This window comes from Camelus dromedarius, chromosome 26 (assembly GCF_036321535.1).
Source record: "Camelus dromedarius isolate mCamDro1 chromosome 26, mCamDro1.pat, whole genome shotgun sequence".
Lineage (NCBI taxonomy): Eukaryota > Metazoa > Chordata > Mammalia > Artiodactyla > Camelidae > Camelus > Camelus dromedarius.
The window spans coordinates 3295178-3308736 of record NC_087461.1 but is presented as its reverse complement, the minus strand read 5'-3'; the positions used below and the strand labels follow the sequence as shown (position 1 = coordinate 3308736).

The 13559-nt window shown below is 47.1% G+C and overlaps 1 protein-coding gene across 7 annotated transcripts in view; it reads left to right on the top strand.

Annotated features, from left to right (window-relative positions):
- The first annotated feature begins 4797 nt into the window (after nucleotides 1–4797).
- The window catches only part of IL15RA (interleukin 15 receptor subunit alpha), a 36948-nt gene continuing 28186 nt past the window's right edge, over nucleotides 4798–13559 (top strand). For 4 of the 7 annotated variants that reach the window (XR_010377913.1, XR_010377914.1, XM_064479303.1 and 1 more), the window contains exon 1: nucleotides 5878–6028. Coding sequence is in view for 5 of the 7 variants with exons in the window: in XM_064479303.1 (XP_064335373.1) it covers nucleotides 5938–6028 (91 nt within the window). In the remaining 2 variants the exon portion in view is untranslated. Of the gene's footprint in view, nucleotides 5131–5777; nucleotides 6029–13559 lie in introns of those variants that run through there. The other 3 variants (XM_010982837.3, XM_010982838.3, XM_064479304.1) reach the window with 3 other exon arrangements.

Here is a 13559-nt window from a genome sequence, read left to right as displayed (position 1 = left end):
ACTCCCAAATTTACCTCTTCCCAACCCCTTCCCCCCAGTAACCATAAGATTGTTTACTATGGCTGCAAGCCTGTTTCTGTTTTGTAGATGAGTTCATTCGTGTCTTCTTTTTTCTTTTTTTAGATTCCACACATAAGTGATATCATATGGTATTTTTCTTTCTCTTTCTGGCTTACTTCACTTAGTATAACAAACTCCAGTTCCATCTATGTTGCTGCAAATGGCATTATTTTATTCTTTTTTATGGCCGAGTAGTATTCCATTGTATAAATATACCACAGCTTCTTTATCCAGTCATCTGTCTCACACGCACCCACTCCACCGTCTGGTCCTTGTGGGCATCTGGGCTTGAGATTCCTGGATAAATCTTGGATTTGCATTTTTAAAACCCTAAGGTTCTGTCACTTTGCCCCTTGGCTTCATCCTAAGTTATTTAGGGATGAACCAAAAGACAAAGGGGAAAGCAGGAGACTCTTGAAGGCTCTTCTTCTTCTTCCAAGCTCTCCTCACCCGGAGCTGAGACTAAGGAGGTAGATGGAGTTGGGGGGCAGGGTAGGGAAGAGGAGGGGCAGACACAGGTTGTGAAGATTAAGGAAAAGTCCCGAGGGTGGCAGGCCAGGCTGGGCTCTCAGGGGGGTGAGGGTCAGCTGGGGATTCCTGTGGGGCAAGTGGCCGTGGGTCAAGAAGCTGACTCACCTGGGGCAGCTGGCTTTACGAACGTGTCATCCCAGTTGGCTGCTGTCCTGCTAACGGGAGTGACAGCAGAAGTGGGAACACTGGTCCCAGCTGCTGGGAACGTTCACCCAGGGTGGAGTTCCTATCCTCACCATCTGTTCCTGGGGCCTCCCTGTCCATCTCCTTAATGCCTTGGTGTGATGAGGAGAAAACAAAGAAAAGAGAACAAACTTTTGAGAAAAACAACTTGTTTTTCTGAGTTGCTGCCAGAGCATTTTACTGTGTGATAACCCTACTCCCACCCAGAGTCTGGGCATTCAGATACGGATGGAGTGGAGGATGCCACGTTCCCGCTCTGCTCTTCCTGGGGCACCTCACAGGGGAAAAAGGTGCTTTCTGCCCTGCTCTGTCTCCTGCCCGCAGTGACCTGGGACGGACACTGCCTTTCCCTGGAGTCACTGCGCCCCCTTGCTTCTGGGATCTGTAAGTGATCAAGAATCGTGACTCTACTTCCTTAGTGTGGGTGTATTGAAACTTCGCCTTCAGTCATCAAAACGACCCCAGTGGGTTTCACTTCCCCAAAGTGGGAGCTCAGACGCCGATGGAGCTCCCTGCCGACCGACCCCACGCGGGTGGCTGGTACCACCTCACTCAGCAGGTTATAATCTTCGTATTTTTAATCTGTGAGACCAGCCCTGGCTTCCCAACACATCTGGCACCCTGCCTTGGCAGACGGTTGGGCTGAGTGCCATAGATGACACTTCTCTGAACGCTTCAACTCTATCTTGTCCTCAACATTTTTAGCTCACAACTTTCTCAACATCCATCTTAGGTAGTTTACAAAGGACAACGTATGTATCACACATTGCGTGTCACATATGTAACCCTGACTGAGCATTTGTTATATGTTGGGAATTGTTCAAAATGCTTTCACTCACATTTAATTTTCGCAGCCTAAGGGGTAGGTCCTATTATCTCCATATGTGCAGAACTGGAGAGAATGTGGTTTCAAAGGCAATTAAAAAGTCAACATTCCAAACCAAATCAAACAAAAACAAACATGAAGACACGGAACAGAAGAGTGGTTACCAGAGGGGAAGGGATGGGGGAGGGAGAAACAGGTAAAAAAAAAAATGCCAACTGTACAGTAATGGATAGAAACTACATTTTTGGCGGTGAGCAGGCTGTAGGGTGCACAGAAGTAGAAGTGGAACATTGTACTCATGAAACTTACAGTGTTAATCACGTTACCTCAATAAAATAGAAAGTGAAAGTTCCAAAATAACTTCAAGTTAAAGAATAACGAAACTTGAAATGACTGTGAAAAACATACTCTCCTCCGGCATGTTTAAATCTTTAAAATTCAAACTCCATGCCATAGATTAATTTTTCAACTACAAAAGTGATGAAATTCTGGTTATGAGGCTGTGAATGAATATAATTGAGTCGTCAAGAAGTGGATTGGTCTCTTGGAGATTTTTTGCTAACAAAGACCTGTCATAGGGAAGAAAGTAAGGGGTGATTTTCCCCAAGAGCAGTCAAGCTTTTGTGTCCTAGAAGGTAGGGCTATCCCATCCCAGGGATGCAGTTTATAGATTGTTGATTTGCTTGGTGTTTGTTTCTTTGACTTCAGGGTACCAGGGAGGCTGACCCAGTTTCTGGAGGAAGACATCGGCTAATTCAGAGCATCTGCCGAGCTTGTCTGTGAGGCTGTGCAAGAAGTGTTGTGATGAGAATGGCGGTGGAGCCCCCAGAAGGAAGTCAGGTGGGTTTGCTGAGATCAGAGGCAGGAGGGTGGGTCTGGACAACGACCATCCAGAAATAACCAAGAAGACACAGTTCACAGGCCTCCCTCTACTTTTCCTGTCAGAACCCAAGGGACAGGAAGAGAATCATTGGCCACTGGGGAGGTGGAAAGGAGTAAAGGGAAGAATGATAATGGATTGTTGTTGGTCTTGGCAAGTGAATGCCTGGAGCCAGACAGGAAGATTTACACAAATAAGAAAATGTACTTTTTATGCTTAGAGCCAATGTTTGTCTTTCTGCTCTTTGGCAAGACTCCTTAGGCGAGTGGACTAGTTTCTTTCAGTCTCTCCACCTTGGTTTTACTGCCTGGGTTTCCCCAGGTTGGCTGCAGCAGCTGGGTACTTTTCGCGGACAGGACAGGCATCTCCAGCCTCAGTTCCCAAGTCGGTATCTCCCAAAGTCAAGTGCGCCCTCCCACGGTGAACGGTGGGATGCACCCCCCCAACCTCCCCAGTCTGGGAACTGGTTACGCCTGGTTCCTAAATGCTCCTGGAGTCTTCCTGCTGCCCTTCATGAGTCTGGAATTACCATACGGCCCAACAACTCCACCCCTGGGTAAACACTCAAAAAAACCTATGTGTACACGGAAGCTTATACATGAATGTTCATAGCAGTGTTGCTCACAACAGCCAAAAACTGGAAACAGCTCAAATATCCATGAATTGCTGAAAAAATAAACAAAATGTGGGATGTCTATTTAGTGAAACATTATCCAGTCACAAAGAGGGATCAAGATACACCCTAAAACCATGGATGATGAACTTTGAAAAAGTGATGCTGACTGAGAGAAGCCAGACGCAAAAGGACATATTGAATGAGTCCATTTTATGTGAAATATTCAGAACAGGCAAATCTGTGGGGAAAGAAAGATGGGAGGTTACCAGGGACTAAGGAGAGGAATGTGGGAGTAACTCCTAAAAGGTACTGGGTTCCTTCTGAGGGTGGTGGAAATATTCCAGAATTCAATGGTAGTGATGGTTGCACAGTATCTTGAATTAAAAAACCCTGAATTATATGCTATAAAATAGAATTTCCTGTTACAGGAATTACATCTTAATGTAAAAATTCAAGATCTTAAAGCAAGAAGGAGGAAGGGGGGTGCAGAATAATCCATTAGCCTTAGTCCACACTCTCCCCTTCTTGGTGGCTCAGTGTGACGTTACCCTCCCATTGTGAGGTTCCGCTGCCTGTCCCCTCCCAGAGGACCACCCGAGGCTGAAAACCCCACTACCAGGCATCATCCTTCCTGACCTCGCAGCCTTGTCCTCAACTGCAGCTGTGCTCAGAGCAGTGACCATTGACCAAGCTCCCAGCCCTGTAAGGGCCCTCTCATTTAGGGCCCCTGAATGAACCCCCAGGGCAGGAATCCAGCTGCTCTGCAGCCAGGTCATTTCTTTTGGCCTGAGAAGATGGGCCTTGGACTTTGTTCTCAGAAATAGAGAGACTATATTGCTATAGGAAGAAGTGTGTCACCCCCAAAAGATGGGTTGAAGCTGTAACCCCCAGCAACTCAGAATGTGCCCTTACTGCACACAGGGTCTTTACAGAGGCCGTCAAATTAAATGAGGCCATGAGGATTAAGCAGTGGGGGCTCCTCATCCAATGACTGGTGTCCGTTTGAAAAGGAGAAATTTGGACAGAGACACACACAGAGGGAAGGCAAGGTGAAGACACCAGGGAGACGCCAGGTACCTAACGGCAGTGATGCCCTTACGAACCCAAGAGCAACCAAGAATCACCAGCAAACTCCAGAAGCTGGAAGAGGCAACAAGGACCTTCCCCCAGTGCCTTCAGAGAGAGCATGGCCCTGTGGACACCCGGATCTCGGCCTCCTGGCCTCCAGAACTGCGAGTCAGTTCCTGCCGTATTAAGCCACCCACATTTTGGTACTTTGTTATGGCGGCCCCGGGAAACTACCACCCGTTCATAAGCACAGGGTTGTTGGGGTGCGAATGGCAGAAATTCACGCGTGTTAAAAAAGCAGCTCTATGTACCACTCACAAAAAGGAACAAACTACTGACACACAGCAACTTGCATGCATCTCAAGGGCATTACACTGAGTTAAAAAAAAAAAAGCCTAGAGGGGAGAAACTGTGTGCTCCCATTTATTAAACGTTATTCAAATGACAAGATGGTAGAGCCGGAGAAAAGATCAGTGGTTGCCAGGGCTTAATGAGGGTGAGAGGGGAAGGCGGCTGGGACTCAAAGAGCAGTAGCGCCAGGGGTCCTGGGGACAGAGGGTTCCGTGTCTCGGGAGCAGTGGTCACAGACGTCTCCATGTGTGACCAGGCTGCACAGAACTACACTCCCACACTCCGGCGAGTGCGTGGGAAACGGACGCCACCTGGGTAAGGCTTGTGGGTTGCATCGATGACAGTTCCCAGGTTGTGCTGTCGTTTGTCCTGGAGTTATTCAAGACGCCACCACTTGGGGGAACGAGACTGAAGCCCAGAGACGTCCCAGCTTGCCTCATTTCAGTCCTAGGACTGGGGGTTTCTGCTTGTGCCTCCGCAGTTTTCTCATCACACACCCGCTTCTCAGTAATGTCAAGCTTCACTGGAGACCCCAGGAAAGGAAAAAAGCCACCTGCAAAGCAGCAGGATGGGCGATGAGGCCGACTCCTCCACGGCAAGGAAGTAAGGCACCAGGTGGATAATCGTCGGGTCCGCCCGCCCACGGGCCCCTTTCAAACACTAAATTTTCTCGGGGAAGAAAGGTGCAGCTGGAGTCAGACGAGAGGCGGTGCAGGGAGCCGGTGAGGTCTTGGCAGGCGCCCTGGGCTGCGCTCCAGCTTCGCGCGCACCGGGCAGGTGCCCCGGCCAGCCGCGACGCGGAGACACCCCCGCTGTCACCCACAGTCACCAGCCCGGACCGGCGGGGCGCAGGGCCACTTGTCCGCCAGCTCCTGGTCGGGGACAGTCGAAGTCAGAGCGACAGGTGAAGACAAGTGAGGGGAGGTGACCGAGTGGAGGCGAGCCGGGTGTGACGCCCACCAGCCGTTTTGATGGGAAGGAGTTTGCGTCTCGACAGCTTCGCCCACTCCCTCGGCGCGGGGACCCGGGGCGGAAGGGACTGCTGGGGTCACCAGGAGCGAGAAGGGAAAGGCGGGGGAGGTCCCCGGGCCTCCGCAGGGCACAGTCCGGGTCCCCGTCCCGCGCGGCCGGCGGAGCTGCGGGGACCGGGCGGCGGCGCGGGGGTCACGGCGCCGCCGGGTCTTTTTCCAGGGGAGGGAGTGGGGATGCTGAGTCACGGATCTGTCACCGCGTCTCACCTCTCTCCAGCCCTCGGGGGCCAAAGCAAAAGCGAAAGCGAATGCGGCTCGCGGGACGGCCGGTCCCGGAGCTGCGGCCGCCGCCTCCTCCCGGGCGGTGGACATCTGCGCGCGCCGGCGGCGGGGCGTCCCGACCCGGGCGAGTCCGCGAGGCGGCGGGCGGGGGCGCGGCCGAGTTCAGGCCATGGCCGGGCCGCTCCGGGGCTGCGGGGCCGGCGCCCTCCCCGCGCTGCTGCTCCTGCTGCTGCTGCTGCTCGGGCCGCCGGCGACGCGGGGTAAGGAGCGCGCGGCTGGCGGGCGGGGACGCGGCGTCGGGCAGGGGGCGACCCCGAGGACGCGGGCGTGCGCCCGCGCGCCGGGGACTCGCGGAGGGACGCGGGGACGGTCGGCTCGGGGCCCCGCGCCCCACCGCCCGGCTCGCCTGGCCACCCAAGGCAGGGAGCGAGTGGCCCGGCTTTTCATTCCACTTTTGCCCCCATTTCCGAGGCGAAGGGAAGAAGCCGGGCTTTGCAATGCGGGCTGTGGGTTGGGAGTTTCACGGAGGTTCCGAGAAATGCGTGAGGCCCCCGAGGAAGGCGGTGCGCATGCCAAGCGGCAGGCAGTCCCCGCGGGGTCCGAGGAAAACCGCCCATCTGTTTACGTGTAGCGACCGCGTACGGACGGCGCGCGTCCCGGAGGAGAGAAGACGTGTCGGCAGGTTGCGCCCCGGGGGGGACCTGGCTCCGACTCCGGCGTCCTCAGAGTTAGGAAACCCCGAGAGCGCGCGGGGTGGGGGCAGCCCGGAGCCCGCGCTCCCAGGCGCAGCGGGGAGAACGAAGTCGGCGAAGGCCGGGCGCGTTCGGGAAGAGTGAGTCGCACACATGTCATCTCAACAGAAGACTCGAATGAGTGTCCCGTAGGTTGTAGGTTTTCCCAGGAACCAGACAAGAGGGGGGAGAAAGGAGATGGATCTGGCTCTGTCCCCTCTGGCGCTCCTTAATCTTTTTACAACCAGGGAGTTCTCTGAGGACCTGATGAAAGCAAGGAACCCTTCCCCAGAAAATACGCGAATGCGCATACTGACAAAACTTGCCACAAAGACCAGCCATGGACTCTCCAGGAGATAGTAATCCCACGATGTGTGTGTGCGTGTGTGTGCGTGTGCGTGCGTGTGTGTGTGCGCGCGTGTGTGTGCGTGCGTGTGTGTTTACGACAAGACTCCTAATAACAGTTCACATCTAGTGAGGCCAGCTGCCCACTTCTCCACAGGAGCCATCCATCACAGTAGCTGCCGGCTGGCTTGGTGTGAACCCCAGAGCTCTGCAGGCTTTTGCGAAGCTTTATTTCCCCGAGGCCGTTAGCCCTTGTCCCGCATGACCCCTGGGGAGATGCCGGGATGGCCCGAGCGCTGGGGCGACTCTGGTGGACCGTGTGAGAGTGGAAGGCAGCTTTAGTCAGAAGCCAGCAAAGGGGAGCCTTCTGCTTCAAAGCGCAGAGAGGAACACCGCATGCAAGCTCTCTAAAGTTCATCCAAGATAGCGCAGCTCTCTGACCTCACAAAGGCATCACTTCCATCTTTTTTAGCTCCTGCTTTTGCTTACTTTTTCTTAACCAGCTCTCTTGGGGTACAGCTGACAGATCACAAGCAGTCTACATTTAAATTGCAAAGTTTGGTAAGTTTAGAGGTAAATGTGTACAGTTACGAAACCATCACCAGGACCAAGAGAGTAAACAGAACCATCACTACAAAAGCCTCCCCGTGTCCTGCACTATCCTGACCTCCCACTCCGCTCTGTCTCCCAGGCATCCACCGTCTGCTTTCTGTCACTGTAGGGTCATTGCATTTTCTAGAACTTTATAGAAACGGAGTCAGGGTGTACTCTTTCTTGCCTGGCTTTCTTTTCACTCATCATAATTATTCTGAGACTTCTCCAGCCATGTAACTCATACGAACAGTTCATTCTTCTTTATTACCAGATACTATTGTATGGCATAGATACTGCATTTTTTTAATCCAATCACTTGTTACTGGATATGTATTTGGATTGTTTCTGGGTTTTAACTATTATATATAAGGCTGTTATGAACATTCACATACAGGTTTTATGTGGACATAGGTTTTCGTTTCTCTTGGGTAGAGAACGTGGCTAGAAATGGAATGGCTGGATCACATGACATGTGTATTTAATTTTTTTTTAAAATGCCAAACCCTTTTCCAAAGTAATTACGCTCTTTTACGTTGTCCCCAGCAGTGTGTGAATTCCAGTTCCTCCACATCCTGGCAGAGCTTGGTACTGCCATTCTTTTTTTTCTTTTTTTTTTTTTTTTTTTTTTGACTTTAAAAACAAATTTTTTTTCCAGCTTCACTGAGATATATGTAACTGATGTATCACATTGTGTACGTTTAAGGTGCACAAGGTGATGATCTATGTCCACATTGTGACATGCTTACCACAATAAGATTAGTTAACACATTCATCATCTCATTTAGTTGCCAAAAAAATTTTTAGGTGCATGTGGCTGGTCTTTTTCATTGTTCCCGTTCTAATGGATGTGTAGTGGTCTCTCACAGTTCAATTTGCATTTTCCCAATAACATGATGTTAAGCATCTCTTTTTCTGCTTCTTTGCCATCAAAATGTCTTCTTTCGGTAACGTATCTGGTTAAACATTCTGGCCTTTAAAAAACGAAGTTGTTGAATTATTAATGAGTTTTGAGAATTCTTTATCTGTTCTGGATACAAGTCCTTTATCGGATATATGCTTTATAAACATTTTTCTCAGAGTCTGTGGCTTGACTGTTCATTCTCATAACAGTGTCTGATGGAGAGCAGAAAATTTTAATTTTGATGAAGTTCAACTTCATAATTTGTTCTTTTATGTATTGTGCTTCCAGTGTCATATCTAAGAAATCTTTGCTTAACTCAGGGTTACAAAGGTTTTCTTCTAGAAGTTTTATAGTTAGGATTTACATTGATGTCTGCGATTCATTTTGAGTTAGTTTTTCACATCTTGTGACGTATGGACTGAAGGTTTTGTATTGGTTTGGTTTCAGGTTTTATTGCATATGGATATACAATTGTTTCAGCACCATTTGTTGAAGAGACGATCTCTGCTGAATAATTCAGACACCTGTTTTGAGCGTCAGCTGTTTATATGTGTTAGTTACTGTAGACATTAGTATGTGAAAATCAATTCTATTTCTACACTTTAGTACTGCATAATTGCAAATTGAATTTTTTAAAAAAGCAAAATCATTTGCAATAGCATCAAAAAGAATGAAATACTTAGAGGTGAATCTGGCAAAAGATGAGAAGCACCTGCTGAACATCACAAACCACTGCTGAAAGGAATTAAAGACAATCAAGTCGTGATATGTTAGGTTCATGGATTGGACAAATCAGTATCATTAAGGTGTCAGTTCTTCCCAAATCAAAAATTCCAGCAGGCTTTCTTACCGAAATTGACAAACCGGTTCCCAAAATTCACATGGAGACACAAAAGCCCTAGTATAGCCAAAACAACTTTGAAAGAGAACTGAGTTGGAAGACCAGCGCTTCTGACCGCGAGACTTACAAACTTACAGTGACCAGGACAGCGTGGTATAGGTGTAAAGATGGACAAAGGGCTAACAGAACACAGGGTGCCTGATGTCTTTATGTGAGCTTGGAAGGGAAGAGGATACAGATGATTAGATTTGCTACTTGGTGGTATGATCCAGCTCAGAAATTATACAGAGCAGCTCATTCCTTATGGCTAGCTGTGTGAATGGCACAATCTCAGATCTGTTCCTGCTAGTTTACAGTGCTCACAGACACAGCAAGCTGTTGTCATCTGTTCTTACTCAACAGGCCAGATCTGGAGGGGAAACTCATCATCTTGGGTACGAGGTCATTTGCTTCTTAAAGATCCTCATAACCTGAAAGGCTGCAGGTGCTTTGCCAAATGCAGCTGGAGAAGGCGTGCTTTGAAGATGAATATTCCTGCTCACCAGTTTGGGTTTTGTTGCACAGGGCGCTGCTGTACTTGAGGGTGGTTGTAAACTTTACATCTCTAAACATGTTTTAAACCATTTTGCAGAATTCTGGGCAGTTTTGCCAAAACCTCCCCCCCCCCAATCATTTTTATTTAGTTATTACTGCTTTGTGCTGCTACTGAGAGCAAAATAGTGATAAAAACTTAAATGCACAAATATGAGATTGTTGAAATCAACCTAAATTTTCAACACTGGAGGATTGCATAAATAAAATGGGGTTGCTTTCAACAGTGTGTATCATAAGGTTCAGTTTTTACCAGAAGATCTAGAAGTTGTCGTTGAGTAAATAGAGATATTATAGGTCGTGTGTGTGTCTCTGTGTGTAGTTGTCTGCCTTTTCTTACTTTTCTGTCGTAACTAGAATTGCTTTTGTAATAAAAGGAAATAAATAAAACTAGAAAAGAAATAATGCAAAAAAGATCTAGAATTTTGGAGGGCTTTTTATAATTCATTTTTAATTAATTATAGCTGATCTTGTTTGGCAGTGTTTTCATGGCTTTATCATTTTTGCAGATTGCTCCAAATTGGGTAAAGTCGTGTACGTAACATTTGTGCATTCGACGCATACATTTTATAACCCTTTACAATTTGTTTAAATAATTCCTTATTGCTAGAGCTGTTTGCAGGCTTCCATTACCTCCGAGTGGTTGGATACTTAGGTTGTTTCAAAATGTCTGATGTTCTAAAAACCACAGAGTCGGAATAACTGGATGAAAATCAGCTCTATAGAACAAAAAAGGCAAGGGGATACCCCTGAAAGTCTCTTTAAAATGGCAGAAATGTTTGAGCATATTCTTTTTCAATCAAATCATCACATTGACAAGCTTGCATTGGGATAAATCACTTTTGTTGAATTGGTTTTTACCAAATAGTGGGTTCTTAAGTAAATAAATGTATAAAATCCCCTAGTTACACTCTTGGAGTCCCACGCATGTTACTCATTATACATGACCGGTGGTATTTGAATGTTTCTACTTGGAAAGACTTGATTTTCTTCTGTGCAGTGGGGAGCTAATTAAGGGCTCCAACAGGGGGAGATACGATCAGAGCTACATGGCCAAAGGGTCAGGGAGCAGGAAGGCAAGCTGGAGACTTTTGCAATAGTTCCAGCAAGCGGTGATGAAATCCTGAACCAAGGCAGATTTCCTCTTGGGTCCTACAAGTCTAGAATGTATTTCATTCTTTCCCTGTTGTTGGCTGTTCAACCCTGTAGCCTTTCAAGTGTTCCAAGCCTTCAAAAGCCATAATTTAAGGACATGAACTATGATGAATCCACCTACCACGCAACAGGTGGGTTGGGAAACTCAGCAAATGAGACTGAGAGAGAACAGAACTGATGGATTAAGGGCAATGACCTGGGGATGGAGGGCACTCACACTGAGTGCCAAAAGGAAATGTGTTGGCTCTGCTGGCATCTCAGCTAGAAGAACAATGAAGGAAAATGGATAAGTGCAGACACAGGGGCCTCTCTGCTTTTGATACATCAGTGTCACAATGAGCTTCTTGAGGGAGGAAACCACATTCTATACTTACCTGTATCCCACCACACTCAGCACACTGTGGGTGTTTAAATGGCAGGGTCGGAGGAAGAAAATATTGGAATGGATTCGACTTTCCTTAAAGAAGGGAGGGGGCCTGCTAACCTGGTAACTTTTGAACTCTGGATGCAAGACCAGGCCAGAGCTACTTACTCATATTAGACTGTGTAAACTGGCTTGATAAAGAAGTCCGAGTCACAGGCTCTGGGGAGCAGACAGAGGTGTGGCCCTACACAGCTATTTTGGTGACTTCATTTAAATGAATGTTAGGACTTCTTATATATGGTTTCTGGCTACTTAAAAGGGTTTTGAAAGTCCCGGAGTCTTACATTTCCTCCCACTTCCATTCCTTCGTCCATTCCACTCTATGGATTCATCAGCCATTAACAAACTTCTGAAAATACCCATCACATACTGGCTTTGGCGCTGTGGGAGTACCACAGGAATACATTCACCACCTTTAAGGAGCTTACCGTATTGTAAACAAGGTGAGGCTTGCTTACACTGATTATCTAGGCAACAGTGTGATGAAAGAACATACAGCTAAGTTATCAGTGAAGTACCAAAAGATGTGACTAAGGCCTCTGAAATGAAAGGTGACCGATACAATCAAATGTATTAGCTCCAGTGCACTTGTGAGAGAGTCTAGCTTTGTAAAGTCAGTTACTGGCCATCATGCGGCTGGATGGATTGGCTGCAGAATATTGATGCCCTTGGGTGTTCATATACCAATTATTCATGGATTTATCTACCCTTGAGGACTGTTGACAATGGAAAGCAGACTTCTTCTTTCAGCAAAATGACAGACTAGATATTCTGAAAAACTCCCCTGCTGAAAAAAACCCCCCGAAATGATGAATAATACAGAACAAACATCTATTAAAATCCACAGGCAGCAAAATGTTATCAACTGTTTAAAGCAAAAATAATAATAATGTGTTGTGGTGCTTATATGGAGAAGCAAAAGGTACGACAAAAATAGCACAAAGGCTGGGAGGAGAGAGGTGAAAGTATATTGTTCCGGTTCTGATGCTGTATGTGTGGCGTGGCAGAGCTTCGCTTGAAGGCAGACTGTGACGAGGCAAAGGCATACAGTATACACCCTAAAGCAACTAGTACAATAATACAACAAAGAGTTACAGTTATTTAAGACCACAAAGGAGATAAAGTGGAATCACTGAATTTCTGTGGAACCGTCTCCATAGAAAAACCCCATGAAATCTACAAAAATGCTGTTGGAACAAGTGAGTTCAGCAGAGTTGCAGAATACACAATTAATTTACAACTACCAATATATAAAATACTAGCAACAAAAAATTAGAAATTGTAAGAAAAATGATGCCATTTGTGTTGGCACAAAAAATATGAAATACTTAGGAATACATCTGAAAAAAGATGTACAAAATTGGGACACTGAAAACCATAAAACATTTCTGAGATAAATTACTGAAGACTTAACTTCATCAAGAAGGACACCATGTTTATGGATATTGAGAAAACTCAATATTATTAAGATATAAGCTCTTCACCAACTTGACCTATAAACGTAATACAATTCCAAACAAGCTTCCAGTAGGCTTTTTTTCTTTTCTGGTTAGAAAATGATATACTGATTCTAAAACCCAGTAAAGAACCAAACTCAACTTTGAAAATGATTAGCAAAGTTAGAGGATTTATACTTCCTGACTTCAAGACTTACTACAAAGCTACAGTAATCAAGACAGCACGGTATTGGTGTCAAGATGAACAAGTAGACGAATCTATCAATGGAAGAGAATAGCAAATCCACAAATAAACCCACATATACTTGGTCCTAGCTCAGGATCTTGTGCCAGTACCCATGGAGGTCCACTGCTGCTGCTGCTGGATGAGGAGAAGGAAGCTTTTTCATGTACAAAACCTGTTAAGATACCAGGGAGAGGCTGGCTGACATGAAAGGAAGGAACAATATAACTGAAAGCTCCACCCTGAGAGCCAGGCTCACAGGGCCTTCCGAAGACTGGGGCTGGACTAAGACAACAGAAGCCTTCCCTGCCCCCACCATGTCCAGGCAAGCAAGCACCAACTAGCAAGCACAGTAGTCAACTGCTCACGGTGGGGCGGGCAAGAGAGTGCAGAGATAGTCTCCTGTGGTTTAGTCAGAGAAGGGCAAACGATGAGGGTGGAGCAGGAACAGTGAAAAAAACCTTCGCCGCTCCAGCCCTCACCCTAAGCACAAGATAAGACTAGAAGAAGTTGAAGCCAATGGTATTCT